At 43.9% G+C, this 23027-nt stretch overlaps 2 protein-coding genes across 2 annotated transcripts in view; one reads left to right on the top strand and one right to left on the bottom strand.

The window, feature by feature from the left end:
- The first annotated feature begins 184 nt into the window (after positions 1-184).
- LOC310925972 (inosine-uridine preferring nucleoside hydrolase) lies at positions 185-3497 on the top strand. The gene is made up of 7 exons (XM_083888056.1): positions 185-224; positions 905-965; positions 1091-1276; positions 2001-2183; positions 2260-2371; positions 2448-2584; positions 3039-3497. The coding sequence occupies exons 3-7, from the start codon at positions 1097-1099 to the stop codon at positions 3468-3470; spliced, it is 1044 nt and encodes a 347-aa protein (XP_083744182.1). The 5' UTR covers positions 185-224; positions 905-965; positions 1091-1096; the 3' UTR covers positions 3471-3497.
- A 3630-nt stretch (positions 3498-7127) lies between these two features.
- tmem131 (transmembrane protein 131) overlaps positions 7128-23027 on the bottom strand; it is a 37980-nt gene continuing 22080 nt past the window's right edge. Inside the window, exons 19-41 of the mRNA XM_083888050.1 lie at positions 22911-22997; positions 22659-22811; positions 22502-22577; positions 21592-21706; positions 21349-21487; positions 21122-21231; positions 20964-21036; positions 20668-20819; positions 20447-20589; positions 18862-19048; positions 15241-15426; positions 14026-14187; positions 12967-13400; positions 12695-12879; positions 12108-12238; positions 11910-12025; positions 11671-11823; positions 11423-11573; positions 9933-10048; positions 9239-9320; positions 9044-9147; positions 8781-8932; positions 7128-7965 (exon numbers count right to left, since the gene is read on the bottom strand). Of these exons, the coding sequence (XP_083744176.1) occupies positions 7699-7965; positions 8781-8932; positions 9044-9147; positions 9239-9320; positions 9933-10048; positions 11423-11573; positions 11671-11823; positions 11910-12025; positions 12108-12238; positions 12695-12879; positions 12967-13400; positions 14026-14187; positions 15241-15426; positions 18862-19048; positions 20447-20589; positions 20668-20819; positions 20964-21036; positions 21122-21231; positions 21349-21487; positions 21592-21706; positions 22502-22577; positions 22659-22811; positions 22911-22997 (3474 nt within the window). The 3' untranslated portion in view covers positions 7128-7698. The remainder of the gene's footprint in view (positions 7966-8780; positions 8933-9043; positions 9148-9238; positions 9321-9932; positions 10049-11422; positions 11574-11670; positions 11824-11909; positions 12026-12107; positions 12239-12694; positions 12880-12966; positions 13401-14025; positions 14188-15240; positions 15427-18861; positions 19049-20446; positions 20590-20667; positions 20820-20963; positions 21037-21121; positions 21232-21348; positions 21488-21591; positions 21707-22501; positions 22578-22658; positions 22812-22910; positions 22998-23027) is intronic.

Here is a 23027-nt window from a genome sequence, read left to right as displayed (position 1 = left end):
GTCCTGATAAAACAAAACACAGTAAAACAAGAATACGTCGTCAAAAGAACGCTTAAATTAGTGCTAACATCATAAAACATAATGTTTAGTTTTTAATGTGGAAAAATCCCCGTCGTTTTCTCAGTAATAACATTACACCTTGGTCGGAAAAGGACCTTCCATTCAGACCAGAGACTCAGTTTGCGGGAGTTCGTGCTGCTTTCACTTTCATTCACACGCTGACGGTAAGTTTGATTCACGAATAAAAACAACATTTGACTGCACGTTATAGACTAGTTAAAGCGAGAGATAGAGTTGGTTGGCATTGTTATTTAAATAACGATGCTGTTTTTATCGGAAAAAAAAACATATGACTGTGGTATGACTGAGGTCACTTGACAAACAGAAACTAGAGTCTGATTATGTGTGTAACAAAACAGAAATGGAGGAAAGGAAAATGGTCAAGAAAACTTAATGTCCCTTTATTGACGTTAAATAATACAAGAGAACAACAAAAAACCACAGTGAAAGAGTTGGAGGAGAAGAAGAGAAGCAGCAGGTGTAAGGAGAAGAAGAAGAGGAGAAAGAATGAGGAGAGGAGAGGAGAGGAGAGGAGGGAGGAAATGTTTGACGAGGTGTAGAAGAAGAGGGAGGAAGCTGAAGAGAAGCAGCAGAAGAAAATGAAGAGAATAAAAAGAAGGGAGCAGAAGCAGGAGATTTAGTAGTTTAGGAGAAGATGGGGTGTGAAGAAGGAGCGGGGGAATAGGAAAAAGAGGAGAACATAAGATAAAGAAGGAGTAGAGAAAGAGAAAGAGAAAGTAAAGGAGTAGAGAAAGAGAACCAGGAGGTCAAATGTGAAAAGTACAAATAGAATGTAAGTATTTGTTGTTATTAAACATGTAAAAATAACATTTTGTCTTTTCAGAGAAACCCTGTTGCTGAAAAGGACATTTCAAGTGTTTCCTTTCTCCTCAACACATTTGAATGTAAGGGTGTGATGGTCATTATGAGAGATAAGAGTATATATACCACATGAAAAGTGTTGTTGTATTTGGTTGGAGCGTGAACCAAACAGCATTTGAAAGACTCTGTTTTGTTGTTGTTGTTCCAGAGAATCATGGCAAAGAAACTGATGATCATCGACACGGACTGTGGCATAGACGACGCTCAGGCCATCATGATGGCCCTGGCTGCTCCCAAAGTCCAGATCCTGGCCGTCACCTGTGTGTTTGGAAACGCAGCGGTGGAGGATGTGTGTCAGAATGTTCTGCGGGTGCTTTCTGTCTGCGAGTGCGATGTGAGTATGTCGACTAAAAGATAAACTTGTCCCGTTCTTTTAAGTTACTTTCAGACTGGCTTCTGACCTAAATCTGCTGTTTACACAGGATTAGAACATAGTCTGAAAGCAGTGTTCACAGGTTAACAAACGACGGGTAATGAACTACAGACTAAATCCATGTTGCCAAACTCCTGCCAATATAAGTGTTCGTGTTAATGATTGTCAGCTGAGATTGGCACAGAACCCCCTGTGGCTGTCATGTGGAGGCTAAAATTAAAAAGAAAAAAATGCAGTCCAAAACATAAACATAAAGTTCCCTTATGTTTACATTTTACAACACAGTAAATAAAGTAAACACAGCAAAACTGTAGTGTAAAGCAGCTTTGAGTGGTCATCAAGCCTAGAAAAGTGCTATATATACACACACATATATATATGTATATATATATGTATATATATGTATATATATATGTATATACATATACACATACACATACACATATACATATATACATACACATACACATACACATACACATACACATACACATACACACACACATATATATATATATATAGAGAGAGAGAGAAATCATTTTCCATTACACCAGAAAATATGTTGTTCTTTGTTTGCTTCGGCTGTAATCAAGCAAGACCTAAAGTACATACACAAGGTTTCCTCTAATGCTAAAAAACCAAATTTGCACAAAGAAAAACTTATTTTCTTTGTTAAAATCTACAGATCCCAGTGTTCCGAGGTTCCGGCGTCCCTCTGGTCACAGTACACGACCACAGTAAAGACCACTTCGGAAGCGACGGACTCGGAGATGTGATTAAAGACAAGGATCCAAAGTGGGAGGAGAAGATCCAAAAGGAGCATGCAGTTAACGCAATGGTCAGACTGGTGTCCGAGAACCAGAACCAGGTGAGAGGAAACCCTCTGTGACCTGTCGCTGCCACCTGGTGGTACGGTGGCGCTAAATAAAACCTGCTCCTCTTAGGTCTCACTGGTGGCCCTCGGCCCGCTCACTAATCTCGCGCTGGCTGTCAGACTGGATCCACATTTCCCCCAAAAGCTCAAAGAACTTTACATCATGGGAGGCAACATGGAAGGTAAGACACCTCAACATGATTGCAGTGTTTGTATTTGACATGTGCAGGTGACTAAAAGTGACTTTTGTCTCTGCAGGAAAAGGAAACGTGACGCTGTGCGGAGAGTTCAACTTCACCATGGACCCTGAATCTGCCTATGTGGTTCTTGAAGAATTTCTTTGCCGGACGTACATCGCGACATGGGAGTACTCGTGCAGAAATGCTCTGACATGGGTAAGATGTGTGGAGCTCCGCAGTCTGGACCAGTAATGCTATGCTAAAACATGGATCTGAGCCTTAAAATATCCTGGAAAAGTACTTTATCCTGCACACAGAGGGCTGATGGTGTCAATCCCTACCGACAAGTCAGGTCACCAGGTCATTGCAGGGCCAACATATGGAAACCAATAACCATTTACTCACTCACTCATAACCTATGGCCAATTCAGAGTGCCTGATAAACCTCTGCACGAGAACTTGGCACCCAGGCACACACAGGGAGAGCAAACCCCACAAAGAAAGGCCAGGATGGGGACATGATGCAGCGATCTTCTTGCATGGAACACACATAAAAATCCCCACAAGCATCAATTCGGCAAACAAATGGAATAGCTATCTTATAGTGCTATAACTATCCTTTTAAATTACATATTGTTGCCTTAACTCTCTCGTTTGTGTGTGCTTTTAGGAGTTCTTTGAAGAGCTGATGAACCAGGACACTCCCGCCGCACGCTTCATGAAGATGATAACGTCCAAGTGCTGGGCCTACTCCAAAGAGTCGATGAAGAACAAGAGAGACATTTACTTCGGGCCCGGCTTCGTTTCGTACGACTCCTACGCGATTGCGGCCTGCATCGACAGCAGCGTGGTCACCGAGAGCGTGGAGTGTCCCGTCCGCGTGGAGCTGCAGGGCTCCATGTCGCGTGGCATGATGGTGCTGGATCGCGCGGGCGAGCTGAAGAAGAGCCACGGCGTGTTTGTGTTCACCAAGTGTGACGTCGCCAGGTTCGGTCAGATGCTGATGGAGTCTCTGAGACAACCAAGGAATGGGGGTTTGGAAGACGGCAATCTCCACCACCATCATCACAGCAAGAGGAAGAGAGGAGGAGAACGGATTTAAATCACATGTCCAGATGAAAAGTTTTAAGATGAATCCATTAAAATGATTGTGGTATACTGTATATAGGCCTATTTTTTTTTTTTAACCTGTCCTGTCCAGTACCTTGGGCATGCACTATGGTTGACTGCATGTCTGTTGGTGTTGAACAGATTTTGCTGTTTGCAGGGCGAGTGATTACAGCGCTGTAATGCCCGTCCTGCTATTTATGTTTTTATTTATTAGGTTGTGTGGGAGGACCGGGCCAGACAGGGGGGGTGGGGGTGAGGGTGGGTAGGCAGACAAGGGAGGTGTGAGAGAGATGGGGAGAAAGAGGGAGAGATAAGAGAGGGGGAGGGAGGGAGGGAGGGAGGGAAAGAGAGACACTAGATAGAAATTAGTAGCATAACACACTAAGGCAGTAATGACAACATTACAACATTAATAACACTGATATGCATTTGTATTACAGTACCATTAGAATTTGTTAACAACCACATATAGATAAGGTGATCTTGTTTATAACGGTTGTATCAGTTTATATTGGTTCTATCATGAACCAGTGTTTGTCTGTGTGTGTATCTGTATGTCTGTGTATTTGCGCATCCATATATATGTATGTGCGGAGGTTGTCACTTGGTGTGGTCGGGAATCGGTGGTGAAACCGTGTCGCCGCCCCCCAGCCCCCCGGAAGGAGACCGGCGGTAACCCAGGCACACGGGGCGTCCACCAGCCCCCCGGGCCCGGAGATACCCGCCGCCGCCCGACCCAGGGCCAGCCGCGAGTCCACCCTGCACAGGACCAGGGCAGGGCGCCACAGAGCCGGCGCCCCCCACGCGCAGAGCACGCCCCGAGGGGGCAGGAGACGACGGCACCACGAGCACAGACCAGCCCACCACACGCCGAGGCAGGTCCTGAGGCCCCAGGTCCCCACACCCGGGACCCACCCAGACCCCAGGGCAGCCCAGCCCATCACCAGGGACAGTAGAGCCTCCCCCAGAACGCTCCCCCAGGAGGCAGGCCGGAGTCCGCCACAGCTATCCCCGACGCCTACCCCGGAGCCAACCACACGACTTCCCCCCCAGAGGGGAGCCGGCAGAGGCTCATGTAGGGATCCCGGGGCCCGGGGGGCCCCAAGGAACAGGAGGCAGCAGGGTCCCGGATCCGCCCCTCACGCAGGTATGGGTCAGAGGCCGTAAGACCTGTCACAGCGGACCCCACGCCCACCCGGCACAGGGACCCACCGTCCACCCAGGGCAGGGCGCCCAAAGTCAGCCCCCGCCGAGCGACCAGCCCGCCGCCCACCATCACCCTTCCCAGGAGTCATGGAGAGCCACGGCCAGGTCCCCCGGGGCTCCCCCCGACAGACCGAAAGCCGACCCAACTACCCGCCGCAGCCGCCAGCGCCCCGGAACTCCACAACCGCCCCCCAGCCCAAACCACCGACCCCAGCCTAGCCGGGAGGCGGGCGGGACACAGGTACCCGGGAGGTCCCCCCCACCCATCCCCCACCCCCCCCCCACCAGGATGTGGTGTGGTGTGGTGTGTATGTATGTGTGCTGTGGGATGTGTGTATGGGGGATGTTGGTATCTAGTATGCATTAAAAATGTGGGGGGGAGGATGAGGTGACAACACCCCGCTGCTTGCTGACAGCGGGGTAGTCGATATGCCCCACCCCACCCCCAGGCCCTAGTGTCTAATATGCCATAAAATATTGGGGGAGAGCGGAGACCCCTGGAGGGAAAGATGGGGGATAGGCCCACTACTTGGTGGGCCCGCCCCCCAACCCCCCCAATGGTCTTCCTGTATCTCCCCCAATACCCTAGTTGTGTGTGTGTGAGAGTGATATACCAGATCTGGTGGGGGAGCACGGAGGGCAGGCAAGGTTGGCCACCCGGGCCGGCTGCTAGCTTCCTGACTAGCAGACCGTGTATCCCCGCCCACCCAGCCCCCCAGCCCCCCAGCCCAGCAGAGGCCAGTACACTCAGACCGGGGCGACGCCGCAGCTCTCCACAGTCACCACCGGTGCGGCAGGGCCAGGTCCGCCCCCGCTCCCCCGGGGGGGGAGCCAACAGTGAACGCCGCACCCCGGACGCCAGCAGGACCCGTAGCCAGGTCAGCACGGCATCCGCCATGACAGTCCAGGCCCCCGCCCCACCCACCGCTCGGAGACAGCCCAGGCCGGGCCAGGCCCCCCAGTCCCCGGGACCCCCCATGCCAGGAAGCCCACCCGCCTCTACCACCTTACCCGCCCAGGGGAAAAGAGACGCGTCGGTCCACCCCAGGGCAACGCCGGGGCACCGCAGCAAGTGCCCCCCCCACCTCACTGGGGAGCGACTCTAGCGGGGCCCCCCCGCCACCTGCAGGGGCCAAGCCCACCCATAGGGGCCCAGTGAACCCCAGCATACGGAGGCCTAGGGCCCCCCCCACCCACGACGCAGGACAGTCCAGCCCACACCCGCAGCGCCCCCGGCCCCAACCCCCCCCAGCGCCCCCCGCGCGAGGGCGGCGCTGGGGGGGGGTGTTTTCTTGGCGATGCTTAGGCTAGTAATTAGCATGCGTTCTTTTCCTGTTTCTATATTTATTTGACTTAAATCTCCCAGTATACACAGTGCAGGAGAAGGTGGTATAGTGTGCTCTAGGCATGCTGATAGGTCCTCACATATCTTATACCAGAATGTATGTACAGGTGTGCACATCCATATAGCATGCATGTAATTATCGGCTTTGTCTTCATTACAGTTTAAGCAGGTGTTTGATTGTGAATACCCCATTCTGAACATTCTTTGTCCTGTGTAGTGTATTCTGTGTAGAACTTTGTATTGTATGAGTTGTAAGTCTGGGGTTTTAGGCCTATAGGCCTATAGGCCTATATTTCTACTTCAGAAGAGTCTTATTGTAAGATGTTCTTGGTTAAGAGAGAATTCAGAACCCTCTTTGTTAGATATATAGATTTATGTACAGTATGTATATTGGAATACTGTGCTAGTGTACAATAAAAGCCTCAAACTCAGGTGTTATATAGTCAGAGGTTGACTGATATGTTTCGATAGATTAGAATGCTTTTTTGGCAGGTATGTTTGGTTATAATAAATGATATTCAAAATAGCTTCACACATTATTTAGTCTGTCTTTCCACTACATTTACAAGTGGTCAAAAAAGTGTTTGTGGTCAAGAAAAGTTCATAGAAAAAAAAAAACTCATCCACTTGGACGTAACAATAGCTTGTGGCTGCAGGGGGCGCTACTGCCCAGCAGAAAGGTAGCAAGGTAGTGCTGCGATTCCACAATGTGGTGATTTTTCAAAGAATATGTTAATGTTACATGGAATAAATACCGTAATAGTTATGACATATTGATGGAGGGAGGGATTTGCTCATCATTCTAGATGTTTCTGTTCTGGGTCACAGCAGACGGCTGTAGTACACTATTTTTAAAGTTTCCGTTTTTACAATTAATGTAAAAATTAATTAATTAATAATTGTACTGCTGTATTCTATAGTATATCTGCAGTAGTACTGTAGTACCTGACGTGATCTCGTGTCAGTGTTGTTTTCACTGCACCAATGCGGACAAAGAAAATCACTGGAAAAGAAAATGGAATAAAAAGGAGCCGTTTTGCTGAAATCCTTTATTTAAAGTGATGTACCATACAAACCTTAATTTACTCTTACAGAAGGCTTTGTCAGTTTCGGGGCAGAGCCAACTTTAAAATGAGGAACATGAATGTCGAGGAAGCTTTCTGGGCTGCTGTATTTCTTAAGAATCACATGTCAGATTATGACAGATCTCTGCTGCCAAACAAAAAGCCTGGTACACTGATTTAAATGCAGATTAAATCCAAATGTTGACTATTCAAACCAGGTGTTTATATAAACCAATAATGACTCTGATAAAGAGGATGTGGCTTAAAACAAGACGTCTGTACCAACTTAATACTGATCTTTAGAGATTCTGCATTTCTATATCAACAAAATGTGTGCAATGGCATTAGCATTACCATGCTATCATCAAGTTTAACTTAGGGGCCTCCTGTTAAAACAAAACCAATAATAAAATGGCTTTTCTGCAACATGAAATAAAAAAACAGCTGAGAACTAAATTGCTGTGTTGGTCACCTACAACACTGGGCTACCACACATTTCAAGTAACATTGCTTTTTCTGTTGGCGTTCTCGGTTTTAAATAAAAAGATTTTGATTTGGCGTACAGAGTACATCAAACCTATGACATGCTTCTTGTTAAGTGCTGTCTAATTGCCGTTTTCAGAGGAACTAGGCCAGGGTTCTGAGCTACGCCTGCTCAGCGTGGGGCGCCACATGCTCCACGGGTTGTAGGTCCGACTCATCTCTGTGGGAGCTGGTGCCGGCGAGGCAGAGCTGTTAACCAGGTCAGTCAGGGTTGTTGTGGTAGTCGTTGGAACAAAAGGGTGCAAGGCTGAATCTGCGCTCGTCGACCAGATGGAGCTGCCGAAGGGTGTGGTTGTAGACCAGGGACTGCGGGTGTTTCCAAGGAGTGACTGAAAAACAAACACAAGAGGAGTTTCACAGTCGTGTCATAAACAGAACGACGGTCTATGGCCCCGTTTTTAAGCCCGGTATTAACATCCATCCTCAGTGCTGTCATGTGCCTCTTGGATGTGGCTCCTGTGACCACAAATGATCAGATCTGGCCTCCCCCCGCCCTTTATTCAAATACACACAGTCATCATGACTAATCACAAGAACATGATGTTTTTAACCGTGATGTCTGACTCTACAGATGTGTCTTCTGTGTGCCTCATGATTGAGAGACAAAAGAAAATAGAGACGAGTAACTCGAGGGATTCACAGTTCTACCCTTGCTGCTTTAAAGCACTACTGTGCAGGATTTCTACCTCAATTTAACAGCTTCAGAGTCAGTGCATTTAACATGCATGTTAAAAGTCTGATTTCTTAAGATTTTCTTAATGTCATGTTGACACGTTAGTCAGACTAAAATTGTGCTAATCTTAGTCGGACTAACATACCTGGATAATGCAATTCATAGTCCGATTACTGTTGCATGTATACATGGACTGGAGTTGGACTTGACGTTCTGCACATGCACTAAAATTTCCGAAGGTAAATAAAGGTAAACAAATAAGTTAAATTCAACCAGGTGCATCAATTGAGAACCAATTCTCTTTCTTCGCACATGTGCAGAACAAATCAGGGTTTCTGTAACTGCTACTTCTGTCCTACTTCCTAGACTTCACTTTTGCAACGTCCTTTTTCTATACAGTCTTTGTCAGAATGGATCTTAACATCAGGTCTATCCAGGTTCTATGGATCAACACCAAATGATGCGCCTTACTGCGGTCGGGGCAGTGGGTGAGCCGGAGCTGCTGGGCCAGGAGTGCAGAGAGTCGCTGCTTGGCGTGTCCCAGATGGACGAGGACACGGTGGTGAAGTCAGGCCAGGTTTGCTGAGGCTCCGATGGTTTGGGGAGATTCATTCCACTGAAAACTAAAAACAAACGCATGACAACACTTCAGTTAGAATGCGGCCACTTCACTGTCACACTGGTTACACTGCATATTTCTTTGTCTTTGTCTCTGTGTCTGCAGGGCAGGTTACCTCCTGTCAGGTTGAAGGAGTTGTTGGGCCCAAAGGCAGAGAAAGAGTTGGCAGGATGGTAGTTTGGACTGCTGGCAGTGTCAATGGGACTCCACAATCCAGAGCTGTGAGGTGAAAACACACATTCACACACATTGAGCTGCCATTGTGCTGATGTCATGTCTGGTTGTATACTTTATCTGTTCCTCATCTTACCTGTCAGAGCTGTCACTTTCCACTGAGGTCATGTGAGCCAGACTCTTCCCTTGGTTGTCTGATTTACCTGGACCTGATCCGCCTGATGACACAAACATGATGCAACACGTTAACATAGGAGAACAGTGAACACATTTTCTATTGTTTTCGCCCGAGACTTGTGTGTATGATAGCGATGTCCTAAATGCTGTGTTCCCATCGAGTGGAACGGGTCAGTTTGGTACAGTTACTGTTCCATTCTTTGGCACCCTTCCCTTAGGGTACCAGAGTAAATGGATGCTAGACCAGGCTCCACCCATAACAATCAGCTGATGGCGCGACAGAAAAACGTACCACGATGGAAACACAGCAAGTCAAAAGGTCAAAGAATGGAATTTTCCAGGTATCTATGCTTCCTGTGTCAGTACACAGAATTCATTCTGTGGAAGAAGAACTCAAACTACTCAAATGGGTCAGATTCTTTCATAGACTTCCATTCAAACTGACTTATTTTTGCAGTTGGCAGAGTCGCCGCCTGGTGGCTAACTGCTACATCCACCATACTTCCTGGACTCTGGAAGATTACTTCTATTTTTATGACCTCACTGTGTAAATCAATAAAATGGACAATCACATTGCACAATAATGTTATCGCTTTGTCACTCAGTATAGTATAAGTGATATTATCAGGGCATTTTCATAGTTACATATTTACCAGGGCTTTTGTCATAACCGGCAGCGACTGCAGCAAATGTTGGGTTGCCGTTTTTGCCTGGGAGTGGAGCAGCAGCAGACAGTTTGTTTCCTGGGGCCTTCTTCAGGTGTCCCTCACTGCAGAAATGTCAAGAAAACACAACAGATAACATCACATTTCGACTACAAGCACAAACAACCCAGATCCTACCATTTCAACTCTAACCACAATAAACATGTTTGTAAAAGCTAAACAAATAAATAGCTTTGTATTCCAACAGCTGTCATTGAGCTTGAGTGTTTGGTAAAATGGCATGGTTCCATAACACTTAAGCCTGATTTATACTTCTTCGCTTGATGAAACAAGTCCTGCAACATTTTTATTTTATGCTCCAGCCAAAGGTGTTCGTGGCAGTCGTGACTGAGTATGCACACACACCTTCAGCCGGCACTTTCATGAGCCAGTGATTATCATTTTCTTTATTTGTACCAAAATATGTGCCATTTTTCCTTCATTTTGATGAAGTTGTTGATGTAACCGAGGAGAGAAGAGGAGCAGAAGAAAGAGACAAATAAAGTGACTTGGTGTCCATGGAGAGTGAATTATGAGTGCACGACATGGGACACTTGTTTCAGTCTACTTCTGTTGCTCAATGAAGTATAGGTCTGCAAGAAAATCGAGGTGAAACCTTAACAATATCCCGGAACTCCAGAAAGAGGCAGTTCTCTCTGCTCAGGTTAGACTGTTTGTCAGTGAATAAGAGACATCAGTCACCAAAGGATGGAAGAGGGAAGAGGAAGGGGAATACTCATGGCAGCAACAGACAGGAAGTAAGCGAAACAACGCCATGACGATCGCTTTAATGCGAGATCGTACAACTTTCTCATGAATCTCTCTTTGCTGAGTGAGCACGAGCTGAAATGTGTTTCTATGATGATGACGTGTCAGCTTTTTGTCATTGAAAGCATTATTAATATCCAGTGCTGGGCACTAGGTTAACGCACATTAACGCACGACGGGTTTCCATGACGACTAATCGGAAAAAGATGCGTGTGACGTCATGTTTATGTGCCGCGACAACGGAATCCAGGCACCGTTTATCAGTTAGCTCCGTTAGCTGCATTAGCTTGTTTAGTGCCGTTAGCGAACCAACAGTCGAACTGGAGCGGTCTGTTTATTAAACGAAAAGAGCAGTGCTACAAATAACCAGCGTACCTGTGTACTAAGTACGTGTGCCTCTGTTTTTAAAGTTTAGCGTTTCTTTAGAGACTCATTTTAAGAATCTGGAGTCACATAAACATGACGTCACTTTGAGAATTGAGAAAGTGGTCAAAGCAAACATGCTTTTCTTAAGCAAACATGTTGTCAGAGCCACCCACGATCCACAAAACGTATGCGTCCCATAGAAAACGAAGACGTATATAAATAAATAATTACACACGATAATAATTATGTTTAATTATATTAAAAATCTTTCAATGTGATGGCTACAACAGCTGATGAGTGGATACCTGTTACTGTTGAGTACGCTGCTGTAGGAGCCTCTGGACAGAGAACTGGGGGACGTCGGTGGCGGTGAGCAGGTCCCAGCTGTGGCTGATCTTTTCAGGAAAGGGTCTGCGTTTATGGTCTGGAGGGAGAGCTGCTGAAGACTATCTGCTTCTGCTCGCGGGCGACAAATTAAATGCTCGGTGACTTTATGAAAAAAAAAAAAGAAACACGGACATCACAGGATGGCTTTTCGGGGGTCTCAACTTACGGATGCTGTTTTTCGAAAGAGGCACGTCCCACTCTGGAGGAGCGAAGTCCTTCTCGCCTTCAGAGCTGCTGCTGTGGCCCTGTTCGGGGGCAGAATCACTGGACAGGAGTTTGGCCAACATTGAGGGACGCCCTTCCTCCACCTTACTGTCTACTGTAAAAACAAAGATGTCACTAAGCACAGCTGGAAGAGAAGCAAAGGAGCAGTGTTTACGGTGTTTAAAGTCCAACAAAACTCACTTCTTTGTTTCTGCAGAGGTTTCATCTTTGGGATGGTGAGAGGGTGCAGAACTTTGGGTGTGAAGCTCTTACGCTGTTTGGTTTCCAGTGGCGTTACATAAGGCAGCTCCAGAGAACTGAAGACAGGAGAGAGATTTGTCAAAAAAGGTGATGGAAACCAAAAAAAAAAAAGGCAGTGATTTTGAACTAAATCCAAACCTGGATTTCTCTGCTTGGGGTTCTTTCTTTGTGCTTCCTTGTTTCTTAGTTTTCGGCTTGTTTAAGACAGCTGAATCTTCTTTCACTTTTGCAGAAGTTGCTGCCGTCCTTCCCTTCTTTGTCACTGGTTCCTGGACGAAATGATGGGAAACGCATTTGTAAACCTTTTCATGTTTTAGGCCAAATTCTGTATTCAAGTCAAGGGCCAGACTGGGTCAAACATACCAATCAGAACAAACCTAGCTTATGATTATTGTTTTAAAGAAACAATGGAATTACCATGTTCATACATTAATGAACACAATAGCCTCAGAATTGCTAAATATCAGTTGGAGTACTTAACGAATAATAAGATGAATAAAGATAAAAGAGAAATGAGGGCCTGAGCCCCCATATAACCCCCCTCTGGTTCTGGCTGTGTGTCCACATTTGTTTATTCCTTTTGTAGGTGAGGAAACTTCATGTTTGGACCTAATAAGTGTGTCAATGAAGGAGCAGGAAAGACAAAATATTGTATCGAGAGGGGCGAAAACAACTGCATAGCGTTTTGACGTGTGTCTTAGTGGATGTAACCGATTGTTATTTACCTCCCGCATGTTTGTCTCCACATCTGGGTTGGAGGTCTCTGTGGTGGTGGAGGAGCTGTCGTCGTTGTCAGCCATGTTGTCTTTAAGCTCGTCTCCCTGAGTCTTTGCCACTAATTTTCTCTCTTTCTCCTCCTTCTTTCTCTGAGCTTTTGATTTTCCACGCGGCTTCCCTTTGGATTCCAACACTGCAAACGATACAAAACACAAAAACTTAATAAACAAGCAAAGGTGATTATTCCCATCTACTCTTCTACTGGTAAAACCAAACTCACCTTTGTTTTGTACGGATTGAGAGCTCTGCTCTTGTAGAGCCTCAGCACCAAGTGATGGGGGGCGGTCCAAGTCATTGTCCATGGCTCCTATCAGATTGGCAAAATCTGCATCGTCAGAGCTGAGGCCTCTGTGAGGCAGCGATGACCCGGCTAAACTTTGACTCTGGAGATCCAGTTGTTTGGTGCTGCGAGCCTTGCGGTTGGTTAGCTGGAAGGCAGCTGGAGGGCCTTCATGGCCTGAGGTTGTATTTCCTTTGGTCAGCTGGGAGGAAGCAGCTTGCATAGGTGAGCGGCCAAAGCTGATCCTGGACCTCTTCTCTTGGCTGTCCGAGTCAGACAGGGTGCGGTTGTTGCTCGGTCGACCCCCTCCCCGTGCTGCTCCGTTGCTATACAACCCTCTGGAGCTTTGAGTTGAATCGTTGTAATCGTTCAACCTGAATATGGACAAATGGACACATTTTATTTATACAGTCAATGCTACATCAAATGTTAGAGTCTGATCATGGTCTGTATGGTTCCATTAAATGAAGTTTTCATTTGTCTGTGGTTCGTTTTTATACTACAATGATTAATGGGCAAAGTTAGTGATGTGCTTGTCAGTCACCCTCAGATTAAACATGTAAAAGGAGTCAACCTGTGGTTAAAGCAACAGAACACAGCAGCGTGGACAGTGGTTAACCACAAACACTGCAGCTGCTGACCGACTCCTCGGTGGCTCAGAGATAATTTAAGCCACCAAATCTAAATTTAATCCAAGTTAACAACCGATAAATCAGGCTGCTTTAGAATTACGACACAGTAAATCTAAAGCAGCCTGCACATTCTACACAGAGAAATAAGGATATGGAGAAAAATGTTGTTGCATTTATTCTCTCACTCTTTGTCCATTTAGATTGCTTTATAGCTTAAAGCTGTAACCAACTAGTAAAGGAATTATTACTTATTAATACAAATATCTTGCCAACCACAGTTTTAAATATATGAGCTGGTAAGCTCGTCTCTCACTTGATCAACTTTTGCTCAGGATGTGACTCACACTCTTCTAGCGAATCCACTTACTTTGAATCGCTATGACTATGACTTTGCACTATGTCCCTGAGATTAAATGGCTTCCCAGTCTCCAAGGTGGAGTTGGATTCCACAGACACGCGTCTCTTAAAAGGCTCCCAGATGCTCTGAGCCTCCAAGTAGGCTGTGGCGATCACCAACAGAAACATGGAACTGCAGAGACACAAACACAAACTGTTAGGACTGAAATGAAGAAGCATATCCAGATTGTATCTAGCTTGATTTTTTTGGCAGTCTGGAGAGCTTAAAAAACACATGAGATCCAAATGTTTCCAAAGCTGATTAAAACCACATTACAGAGGTGGTTCTGATGGGATTTTTACAGATCCGTTTCATTGTGAGCATCTCGGGAGGAGATAGGATTTCAAAGTGTCTTCTGCGTCACTCGCAGCACGACTCAAACAACAATGACGTCGATCCGGAGAGACGGGAGTTAATTGGAAGCACGTTAAACGATCAACATAGTGGAAGAAAAATCAGAAGAGATGTCCATTTTGTTTAGATTACTTGTTTTTCCAGGGGCGTGGCCTGTAACTATAGACTTCCATATTGGGAGGGACACACTCAAATCAGATATAATCACAGATATGCTAACAAATACGATTTGGGCTGCAGTTTAAACATGGCCTTAATGTGACGGTGATTTACAGCAGTGGTTCTCAAATGGAGGTCTGCTGCACACGAAAAGTTTCCAGATTTATCCATTAAAATTATGAAGTTCACCTACCAGACACCTGTTTAACTATTCAATAACGATCAGCCAATCACATGGTTTGTCTGATTTATTTCAGAAACTGATGATTTTTGGGGGGATTTTCACACACAACCATCTGTAGAGTTTACAGAGAATGGACCGAAAAGGCGAAAATATTACTCGCGTGGCATATTTCTGGGGTGAAAATGCCTCGATGATGCCAGAATGATATCGGAGGAGAATGGTTAGAATGGTTTGAAATGATAGAAGTGCAACAGCAAGTCAAATGACCACTCATTACAACAAAAGTATGTAGAAGACACACTGGTGGACACACAACACATTGAACCTCGAAGCACTACAGCAGCATAAGGCCAGCGAGTCAAACAAAGTTATCTTTATACAGAGCTTCAGAGTACTCCACATAGGAAATTAATCCCCTGGATTGTGTCCCGTGGAAACATTCTCCATCTTGTAATATGAGAACATTTTCTTTACAGAGCCATACTCGCCTCATAATGAGTGACACTATGATGTAGAGCTCCAGCTCCCAGCTTGGCCTGGGCAAGGTCTCTGCACATGCAGCCAACATGTGGTAGGGCAACGAGGCGTTCAGCACAAACACGAACTCGGAGCCTCCGCATGTGATCAACTTCAGCTCCCGGATCACTCGAGACGAAGTGAAGTCAGGTGTAAACCTGTGAGAGGAGAAGGGAAATTACATATTTAAAATGTGCACTCACTCAATCACTCTCTAAAAACAAGAAGACTGACCTGTCGGTTTATCAACATGGCAGCAGCCTTAACAACCACTCAAAACATATGACATTACAGTACAGCACACCCTTCCACATAGACATTCATGCAATGCTTGCTCGTATGGTAATCCCATTCAAACAAGAGGGGGCGGCCCAGGCTGCATTTTTTCTGTCGAAACCCAACACGCGTCCGATGCAGCTAATGTAAACTACACTGAGTATGTCCTGTCCCTGCCGTACATATGTTGCCATAGTTACTGCCGTGTGTACATGCAGGTTGCAAATGTGTTTGGTCGAGACAAAGGTAGTATATATCTGTGCATGAGAGACAAACGTAAATACCTGAGGGAGGCATGCACTGTCAGCCATCTCATTGTATTCTAATGTAGTCATTTTCAGCATGCAAAGTGTGTGCGTGTTTGTGTTTGTGCGTGTTAGTTTAGTCAAAAACAGTGGCATAGTTTATTTAAACCAGGTTGTCCAAAATTAGAGCAAGAAGAAATTGTACAAAGTGTCCTTTGGTCTAATAGAAACGTTTTACTATCAATGAAATCAAAAAGCTGATATTAAAAGGTCTAATGTGCAACCTATAGGATGGTTTATTGGCAGACATTGAATATACTACTCATTAAAACAAAGAACAACATAATTTCTTGTATGTGAAGGCCACCATAGTTCCCTGACCAGCTTGTGAAACAGAGGCATGAGCAGAGGAGTGTTACAATCTGCAGTCTCATGCCATTAGATGTCACCAATTCTTACAAACTGGACCTTAAAAATAGGCAAACATCCCTAGCTGTTCCTGTTTGGTCACTATCATAAAATACACTGCATTCATTGTTTTGGATTTGAATAATGCAGTTCCTTTGTCCTATATTAAGTCACAACTTTTCCATAACAAATCCAGTCCTGGTAGCCAAGCAAATAACATAAGTGAGAAAGCAAGGTTGATATGGAGGTTGCAAAAAGGTGCATGACATAACATGCAAAGAAGTGTCCTCGAAAAACAACACAAACTCAGTTCAGTCAGGTGAATTAGAAATCTACTGTTTGTTTGTTTGTTTTTTTACATGTATTTCATAAGATGAAGCAGTCAGTGCACCAATGTTGTGAGTTGTGACAGTGACAGAATGAAAAAGTAGGTGCAGTCGATACCATTAATGGCTACATTCCACTACGGAGTGTCAGTGCGATTATTGTGCAATGGATTCATTCAAGTCATGGACACCTAGACGGATCAACGCCCTCACAACTGTTTGTTTGTCTGTCCTCACTTGTGCTTCTCCTACTATGACGAGACCAAATGTCTGCCTAGAGAAAAATCAATGATACAGCAGAATTCTAAACAGCAAAGGTGCACACTGTGCTTGTTTTTAAAATTCCATGTGTAAGCATGTGATGATTCCCCTGGAAGGTTATAAACTGAGATTTAAACACAAATTAATTTCCTGAACATGTAATACATTTACACGGACGCCACTTCCTACTCGTGTTATGCCCAAGGTTGTACCAACAATAAATCTGTAACCGTTATCTAAGGCTGTGATTAACCCATCAATAATTTGCTTTCTCGAACAAAAGATTAGTTCTTTGGTCCATAAAAATGTCAGAAAAGGTTGAAAAGCATTGATTGGTGCTTCTCAAACTCAAATATCGTATTTTATCCACTAATGAAAACATACAAGTTTACTGCCACAGGAAGAAAGAAAACAGAAAGCACTCTAGTTGGCAATTACTTTAGCAGTACGAGAAGCAAATACTAGTTTAGCAACCAAAGAATTGTTACAGCTTTTCTATCATTGCACTGTTTCAGGACTGATGAGCAACTGAAGGGACAATGGACAGATACAATCCATTTGCCCATGTTTCAAGGTAAAACAACATACTTGATAGTTCATTCAACCTTTGTAATGATTCACTTGTGTGTCACAGACATTGATTGATAAATACCTTTGTTAAAACATGTTTCCTTTGTATCAGTTACAGTATCAAGCAATACTGGTGGCTAACAAAGTGGTTGCATGTCAACACCAGCTGCTCTGGAAACTAATAAGCTAATATTTTGTTTCAACCTTAAACACGAGTCAGTGTCTGTACAGACTGTAACCATTCTTCATTCCCTGCAGTTGCTGAAGCATTTTTCATCACATTCATTAAATTCATTGCAACTTGCAACTCTCAATCTAGCTCAAGTGTGACAACAGAAGAAGACGGCTGCCATGTGAATAAGAGGTCAGCCCCACCTTCAGTCTCTGCCTGGCTGGACAATTTATCATCAAAGCTGAATTTCATTGAACTCTCAGTTGAGTAAACTCATGAGGGAGTCGACTTGAAAATAAAGTCGTATTGCTCGTCTCAACGAGGGCAAATGCAAGCTACTGCTCCATGGAATGTTACTTGCACACAGAAAACAAACCTTCAGCTACATTTCCCATACTAATGGAGCAGGACTGACCTTTTACATAACAGACAGACAACGAGAAGGTCTAATGCAAACTGTGACTAGGAGCAGACATAATCACAGAAAAACACAGGTGCTTTCACATCCAGTTACTTGGTATGGGTAGGGGCACCACAATGCATTTGATGATCCGGTCTCTTTAAATTAAAGAGAACTGTGCTGGTGTCACTGATTTCTGTATAAAACCTGATTAAAGAAAAACGCCCTGGCATGAAAATACTGACATAAGAGTATTTTTTATTTGCAAAACAAATATAAGAGTGTGTGTGTCCAGCCATGCTATTTGATGTTTAGCTGATGACAAAAAAAGCTCAACCCTGTGGGGAGAAACCAGCAGAGACAGAGGGTCGATTCATCCTCTTACTGAAACCTCTCTCAGCAAGAGAGGCTGAGTATTTATAGAGCATGGCTGTATGGATGTGAGAGAACACACACACACACACCAGTATATACTAGCATTCTTACCAAGGACACTCATAGATCTAATGCATTCCCTAAACTTAACTATCAGAACTAAATGTACAACCTTAACCTATCACCTAACCCTAACCTGCATTCAATTCTAACCGTAGTTATGTCTCATCCCTTAGACTTTTTATGTTGTGAGAGCCAGCCAATATGTCCACCCACAGATCAGTTTCAATCAATATTTGTCCTCCCGAGCGACTAAAGACGTACTCACATGCACGTTTGTGCAGCTCTTCTTCTTTGCATCGACATCCATTCATTTGGACGGGCTAACCAAAGCCTAAACCTTAGTCCAAAACTTAACCAGTTACTCAGAAATTAGGTTCTGGTCTCCATGAGGACTCCTGTTCCTGACAAGGTCAGTTTATGCCAGTAAAGGTCTTCAAGAGGGAACAAACAGAACAGCATGTACACACACACACGGACACACACATACACACACTTACAGTATGATGAGGTCTTTCGAAGCATTTGGTTTAAGTGCAAACTCTTGACAGTTAAGAACTTTGAATCCATATCCTTCACAGGCTTGTCCATTGATTTCTGCTGATCGGATGGTGATCGGAAGCAGGCCCGTGTTCTCCACTCTGAATGTTCTTTTCAGAGTGAAGTTTGGCTCTCTGTCTTTTGTCTCTGCAATAAACAAAGGTTAATAATTAATGGAATAATGGCGAAGAACGCACAAAAGAGAAGGAGACAATCACGTAACATAACCAACGTCCACATTAAATGGGTTTGTGCTACATTTTATACAATTTATTTTGACTTTTGTGGGCAATAAAAAAACGTATTGTATAAGTGACAATGCACTTAATATGCTGTTGTGAGAGATTGAGGATTTTTTTTAATTTAATTTACACAAATGCAGAAGTGAAACATTTTCTATAAGAGACAGCATTCTGAGTTTTAACAGGAAGCAGAATATTTACTCTACTAACTGTAACCGTAGGTCAGCTTGGTTTGTCACTTCCTGTTTTTGTGACAGACAAAGGTTACAGTTTCCTTCCCTCTGCATATAGACTGATGTGTGAAAAGTGGCATGTGTGCACCTTCAGACCATTGGTTTGACCTATAGGGACCGGGTGACAGCAGGTGTGTGTGTGTGTTAAGCTTTAGTTAAATATTGTATATGTATTTTCCTTACTTGAGCCTTTAATGAGACTTTCCTATTTTCTCACATTATGTTTTCTTTTAATGTGGGGCTTTTTCCAAGAAACAAACTGAAAGCAATAATGAAAGTGAGATTACTGTGAAAGCTTCTGATACTGTGTAACAAAACGCTGCATAAATAAAGTGATACAACAGTGACTTAGCCAGGGATATAAACTTGCTTCGCATCCGTTTGGTGCATTAGTTGTGCACGACTTCAGAAATTAAAAAGACACATCAGCAGAATGCAATATTAACATGAACAGTAGGGGCCGTGCAGAAACAGTATCGCAATAGAAAGGCTGATTTTCCGCTAACAGACAGGAGGGGGAGTGGCGAAAGCCCCAAATTTCCCCACAAGAAGCAATTTTAACCATCACAATGACTCTGAAGCTGTTAAATTAAATTTAGGTAAAAATACTGCTGAGTACCACATTAAAGGTCCAGTGTGAAACATTTAGGAAGGTTGACTGGTATTAATTTCATATACTACAATAGTAGATTTTGATTGTTGTAGCTTTACAGTAAGGCTTTCATAAGGTATGGGGCTTGCTTTACAATATGGTTAGGAAGTGTACACCTAAGCCTCCATGTTGTGCTGTTTTGTTTTGAGTCTAATAGGCAAATAATGATGAATGGCTTCACCCACATAAACCCGATGCATAAAATAACAAAGAAAGAGGAACTGGCAGATGCTGGGAGAGTGGGGAGAGAGAGAGAGATGTGAAAGAGTCCATCCTTTCTGCTATATGAGGTGAACCATTCTTCCCTAACACACTTGGGAAAGGGAGGGGTTAGCACTCTTTCACCATTAGATGTCACTTATTCTTACACAGTGGACCTTTAAAGGGACTCGCATATGGTCACACAACACAAACTCACTCTCTGTGCAGTCTTTCAGAAGCGCCTCCGTCATCTTAAACCTCAGCGAGCTGCCTTGTCCCGGAGGCTTCCCAGCAACTTTCAGACTCTCCGTTGTACCTCGCCCGTGAAGGATGATTGTGTCGATTACAGTCAGGTTATTCCTTCACAGATTTTAATTGTGATTATAGAGTATTAGAACAGAAAAAGCCTTTAACTTAAAGGAATGTATGAGACAATACCTGACTATGAGGAGGGAGGAGACACTGTGGTTGCTGATGGGAGTGAAGCGCACACTGAATGACTTCACTTCACCAGGCAGCAGGAGGAGGTTGTACACAAAGGGTCTGGTTGAGCCCTCTATGAATCCAGTGCTGGTTTTCATTAGGGATGACTGCCGAACAAACAGAGGGCCTGTTAGAGTCAAACATCTCCCATGTGCTGCCTCAGCTACAGACCAGACCTAAGAGATCCAGCTGATTCTCTACATTTTCGCTGAATGTTGATGTCAGTGGTCTCTAACGTAAGTAACACTCACTTGATTTCTGTGAACCTGGAACTCAAAGGTGTTTGTGTCAATGTTGATGTTGGATACATTTCCGAGAGGAAACCTGCAAAATAAAGTTAGTGAGGATTGCACTCAGAGGAGGAAAAAGAAAATGAAAAATGTTTATTTTTTATTTTTTTATAGTTTACCTGTCAGCCAATTTTCCAGAAAACACTGAGGGGTTGGGTAACAGTGCCAAGGGGAGGACTTGGACGTAGACGGGGACATCAGCTGGATTCTGGAGAATCACCTCCTCATTCTTCAGAAAAATAAAAACAGATCTCCCGCTCAGTTTCAAAAATGTAATTGACAAGCAAGAATTCCTGTTTGCATTTTTAAACATGTAATAACAAGAGTTGGAGTGTTTTCTACTCACAGAGGAACTGTTGGTGTTTGTCAGGGGGAATGTAATTCGATGTGAAGAGTTGACCAGCGAGGGCCAGGTCAAGTGTGCCGTTATTTTAGCTTGCACATTTTTTTGAAGGTCTGTGTTGACTTCAAAGACGGCTTCAATCCTTTAGTGAGATAATAAACAGTTTTAACACTTGACCAACGAGGAATAAGCAATTTAAGAGCGAGATCCGAGAACCACAGCCCAGTGAATCTTTGACACACTTACTTGTGCCCTGCACGCTCTTTCAGCTCTTTCCATCGTCTGAGAAGTTTCTGATGAAGATCCACATCAGCGTCCCATATATCTTCCTGTAACGCCAGCCCATGAGGCTTGGACTCAGCTAGGGAATAAAAATGTATCATCCATTTAATTGAGAAAGGATTATGATAACTACAGGGGAAGAAGGGGACTTTAGTATTCCATGTGGTGTTCAGTAATTAACGGCAATCTTAAAGCTATTTTAATCATTACAAAATAACTGTTCCATTGGCCAGTGTGTATTTTCACAAATTTGTTTGGTTGACGTTTACATCTCTCATCCATATGTATGTTTGCTGCTGAGAAAACAGAACGAGCTAACAATATCGCTCACGTTGGAGAGTGAATACTTTGTTATTTGTGGAACAAAATTAATAGTCAACAAAACTTTTTTTGGCTTCCTTTAATTTCACACTTAGCAATTAAGTAAAGAAAGAAAATGAAGACGCGCAGCTTTTCATATGGAAAACATTTCACTGGACATCACTTCAGACATTATTTAAATCACAAGACCAGCGAGTTAGGGCTGAAAGTTGAAAATTGAAATCGCAACTTCAGAGTAGATATAGTAGCTCCAGAGTAGCTTCATGTTCAGTGCCAATTAAAAATGATATACACACGCGTTGGAAACATCTTTTAAACATCATTCTTTCATGAAAGTAGTCTAGTAGTTGGCTGTACCCGTAACCAGGGTTACGGGTGAAAGATTACCAAAACAATAAATAAAAAGAAAACACTGATGAGGGCAGATGAAGATAAAACAATCATCTCAACTTCTGCAGAGAAATAAATCTACTTAAATGTACTGTGGTTGGTTTGTGATATTTGAATGTAAACACAAGTTCTAATCCTACAAAAGAAAAACACAACAACTTACATTTAAGCACAAATGGCAGCCCCACATAACAGTGATCACCACACTGCAAGCTGGCGTCAAAATAAATATTTGCCACCTGAAAAAGATGGGAGAAATTAAATAAGTTTTATGTCTATAAGCACAAACAAACCTCGCTAACTGAGAAAGGATTAGCTACCTTTGATTTACGTCTGGGCTCCAGCTCGTCTTTGTTGTTTCTCAGCCGTTTGTAGTAAAAACGAATGTCTTCTGTCAGCGAACGGATCTGCTGAAGCCTCACTTTCTGCGTAAAAGAGCTCTGTATGCTGAAGCTCTGATGAATGATTTTCCCCTAAACAAACACACACACATGTATATAAACATAACATGATTCATATCACATTTTATGTACAGAGTACAGAGAACAATAACCATCGTTAATGTGACTTACTGGAAATGAGGGTTGTAAAACAATGTGTTTGGGAGAGCTGGTTAATGTGCCCACTGCAATCAGAGCTTTCACAGGGATGGTTAATATCTGAGGGAAAAGCACAAATCCCATCAGTGT

Source organism: Microchirus variegatus (assembly GCF_963457635.1).
Source record: "Microchirus variegatus genome assembly, chromosome: 4".
NCBI lineage: Eukaryota > Metazoa > Chordata > Actinopteri > Pleuronectiformes > Soleidae > Microchirus > Microchirus variegatus.
The sequence above is the reverse complement of the archived record's forward strand: the minus strand, read 5'-3'. Positions and strand labels throughout refer to the sequence as shown.

Bases quoted from the DNA above. Each gene is read 5' to 3' on its own strand.
- LOC310925972 (XM_083888056.1), top strand. From the start codon at position 1,097: ATGGCAAAGAAACTGATGATCATCGACACGGACTGTGGCATAGACGAC. The intron at 1,277-2,000 runs GTGAGTATGTCG...TAAAATCTACAG, and splicing joins TTTCTGTCTGCGAGTGCGAT to ATCCCAGTGTTCCGAGGTTC. The intron at 2,184-2,259 runs GTGAGAGGAAAC...TGCTCCTCTTAG, and splicing joins TGTCCGAGAACCAGAACCAG to GTCTCACTGGTGGCCCTCGG.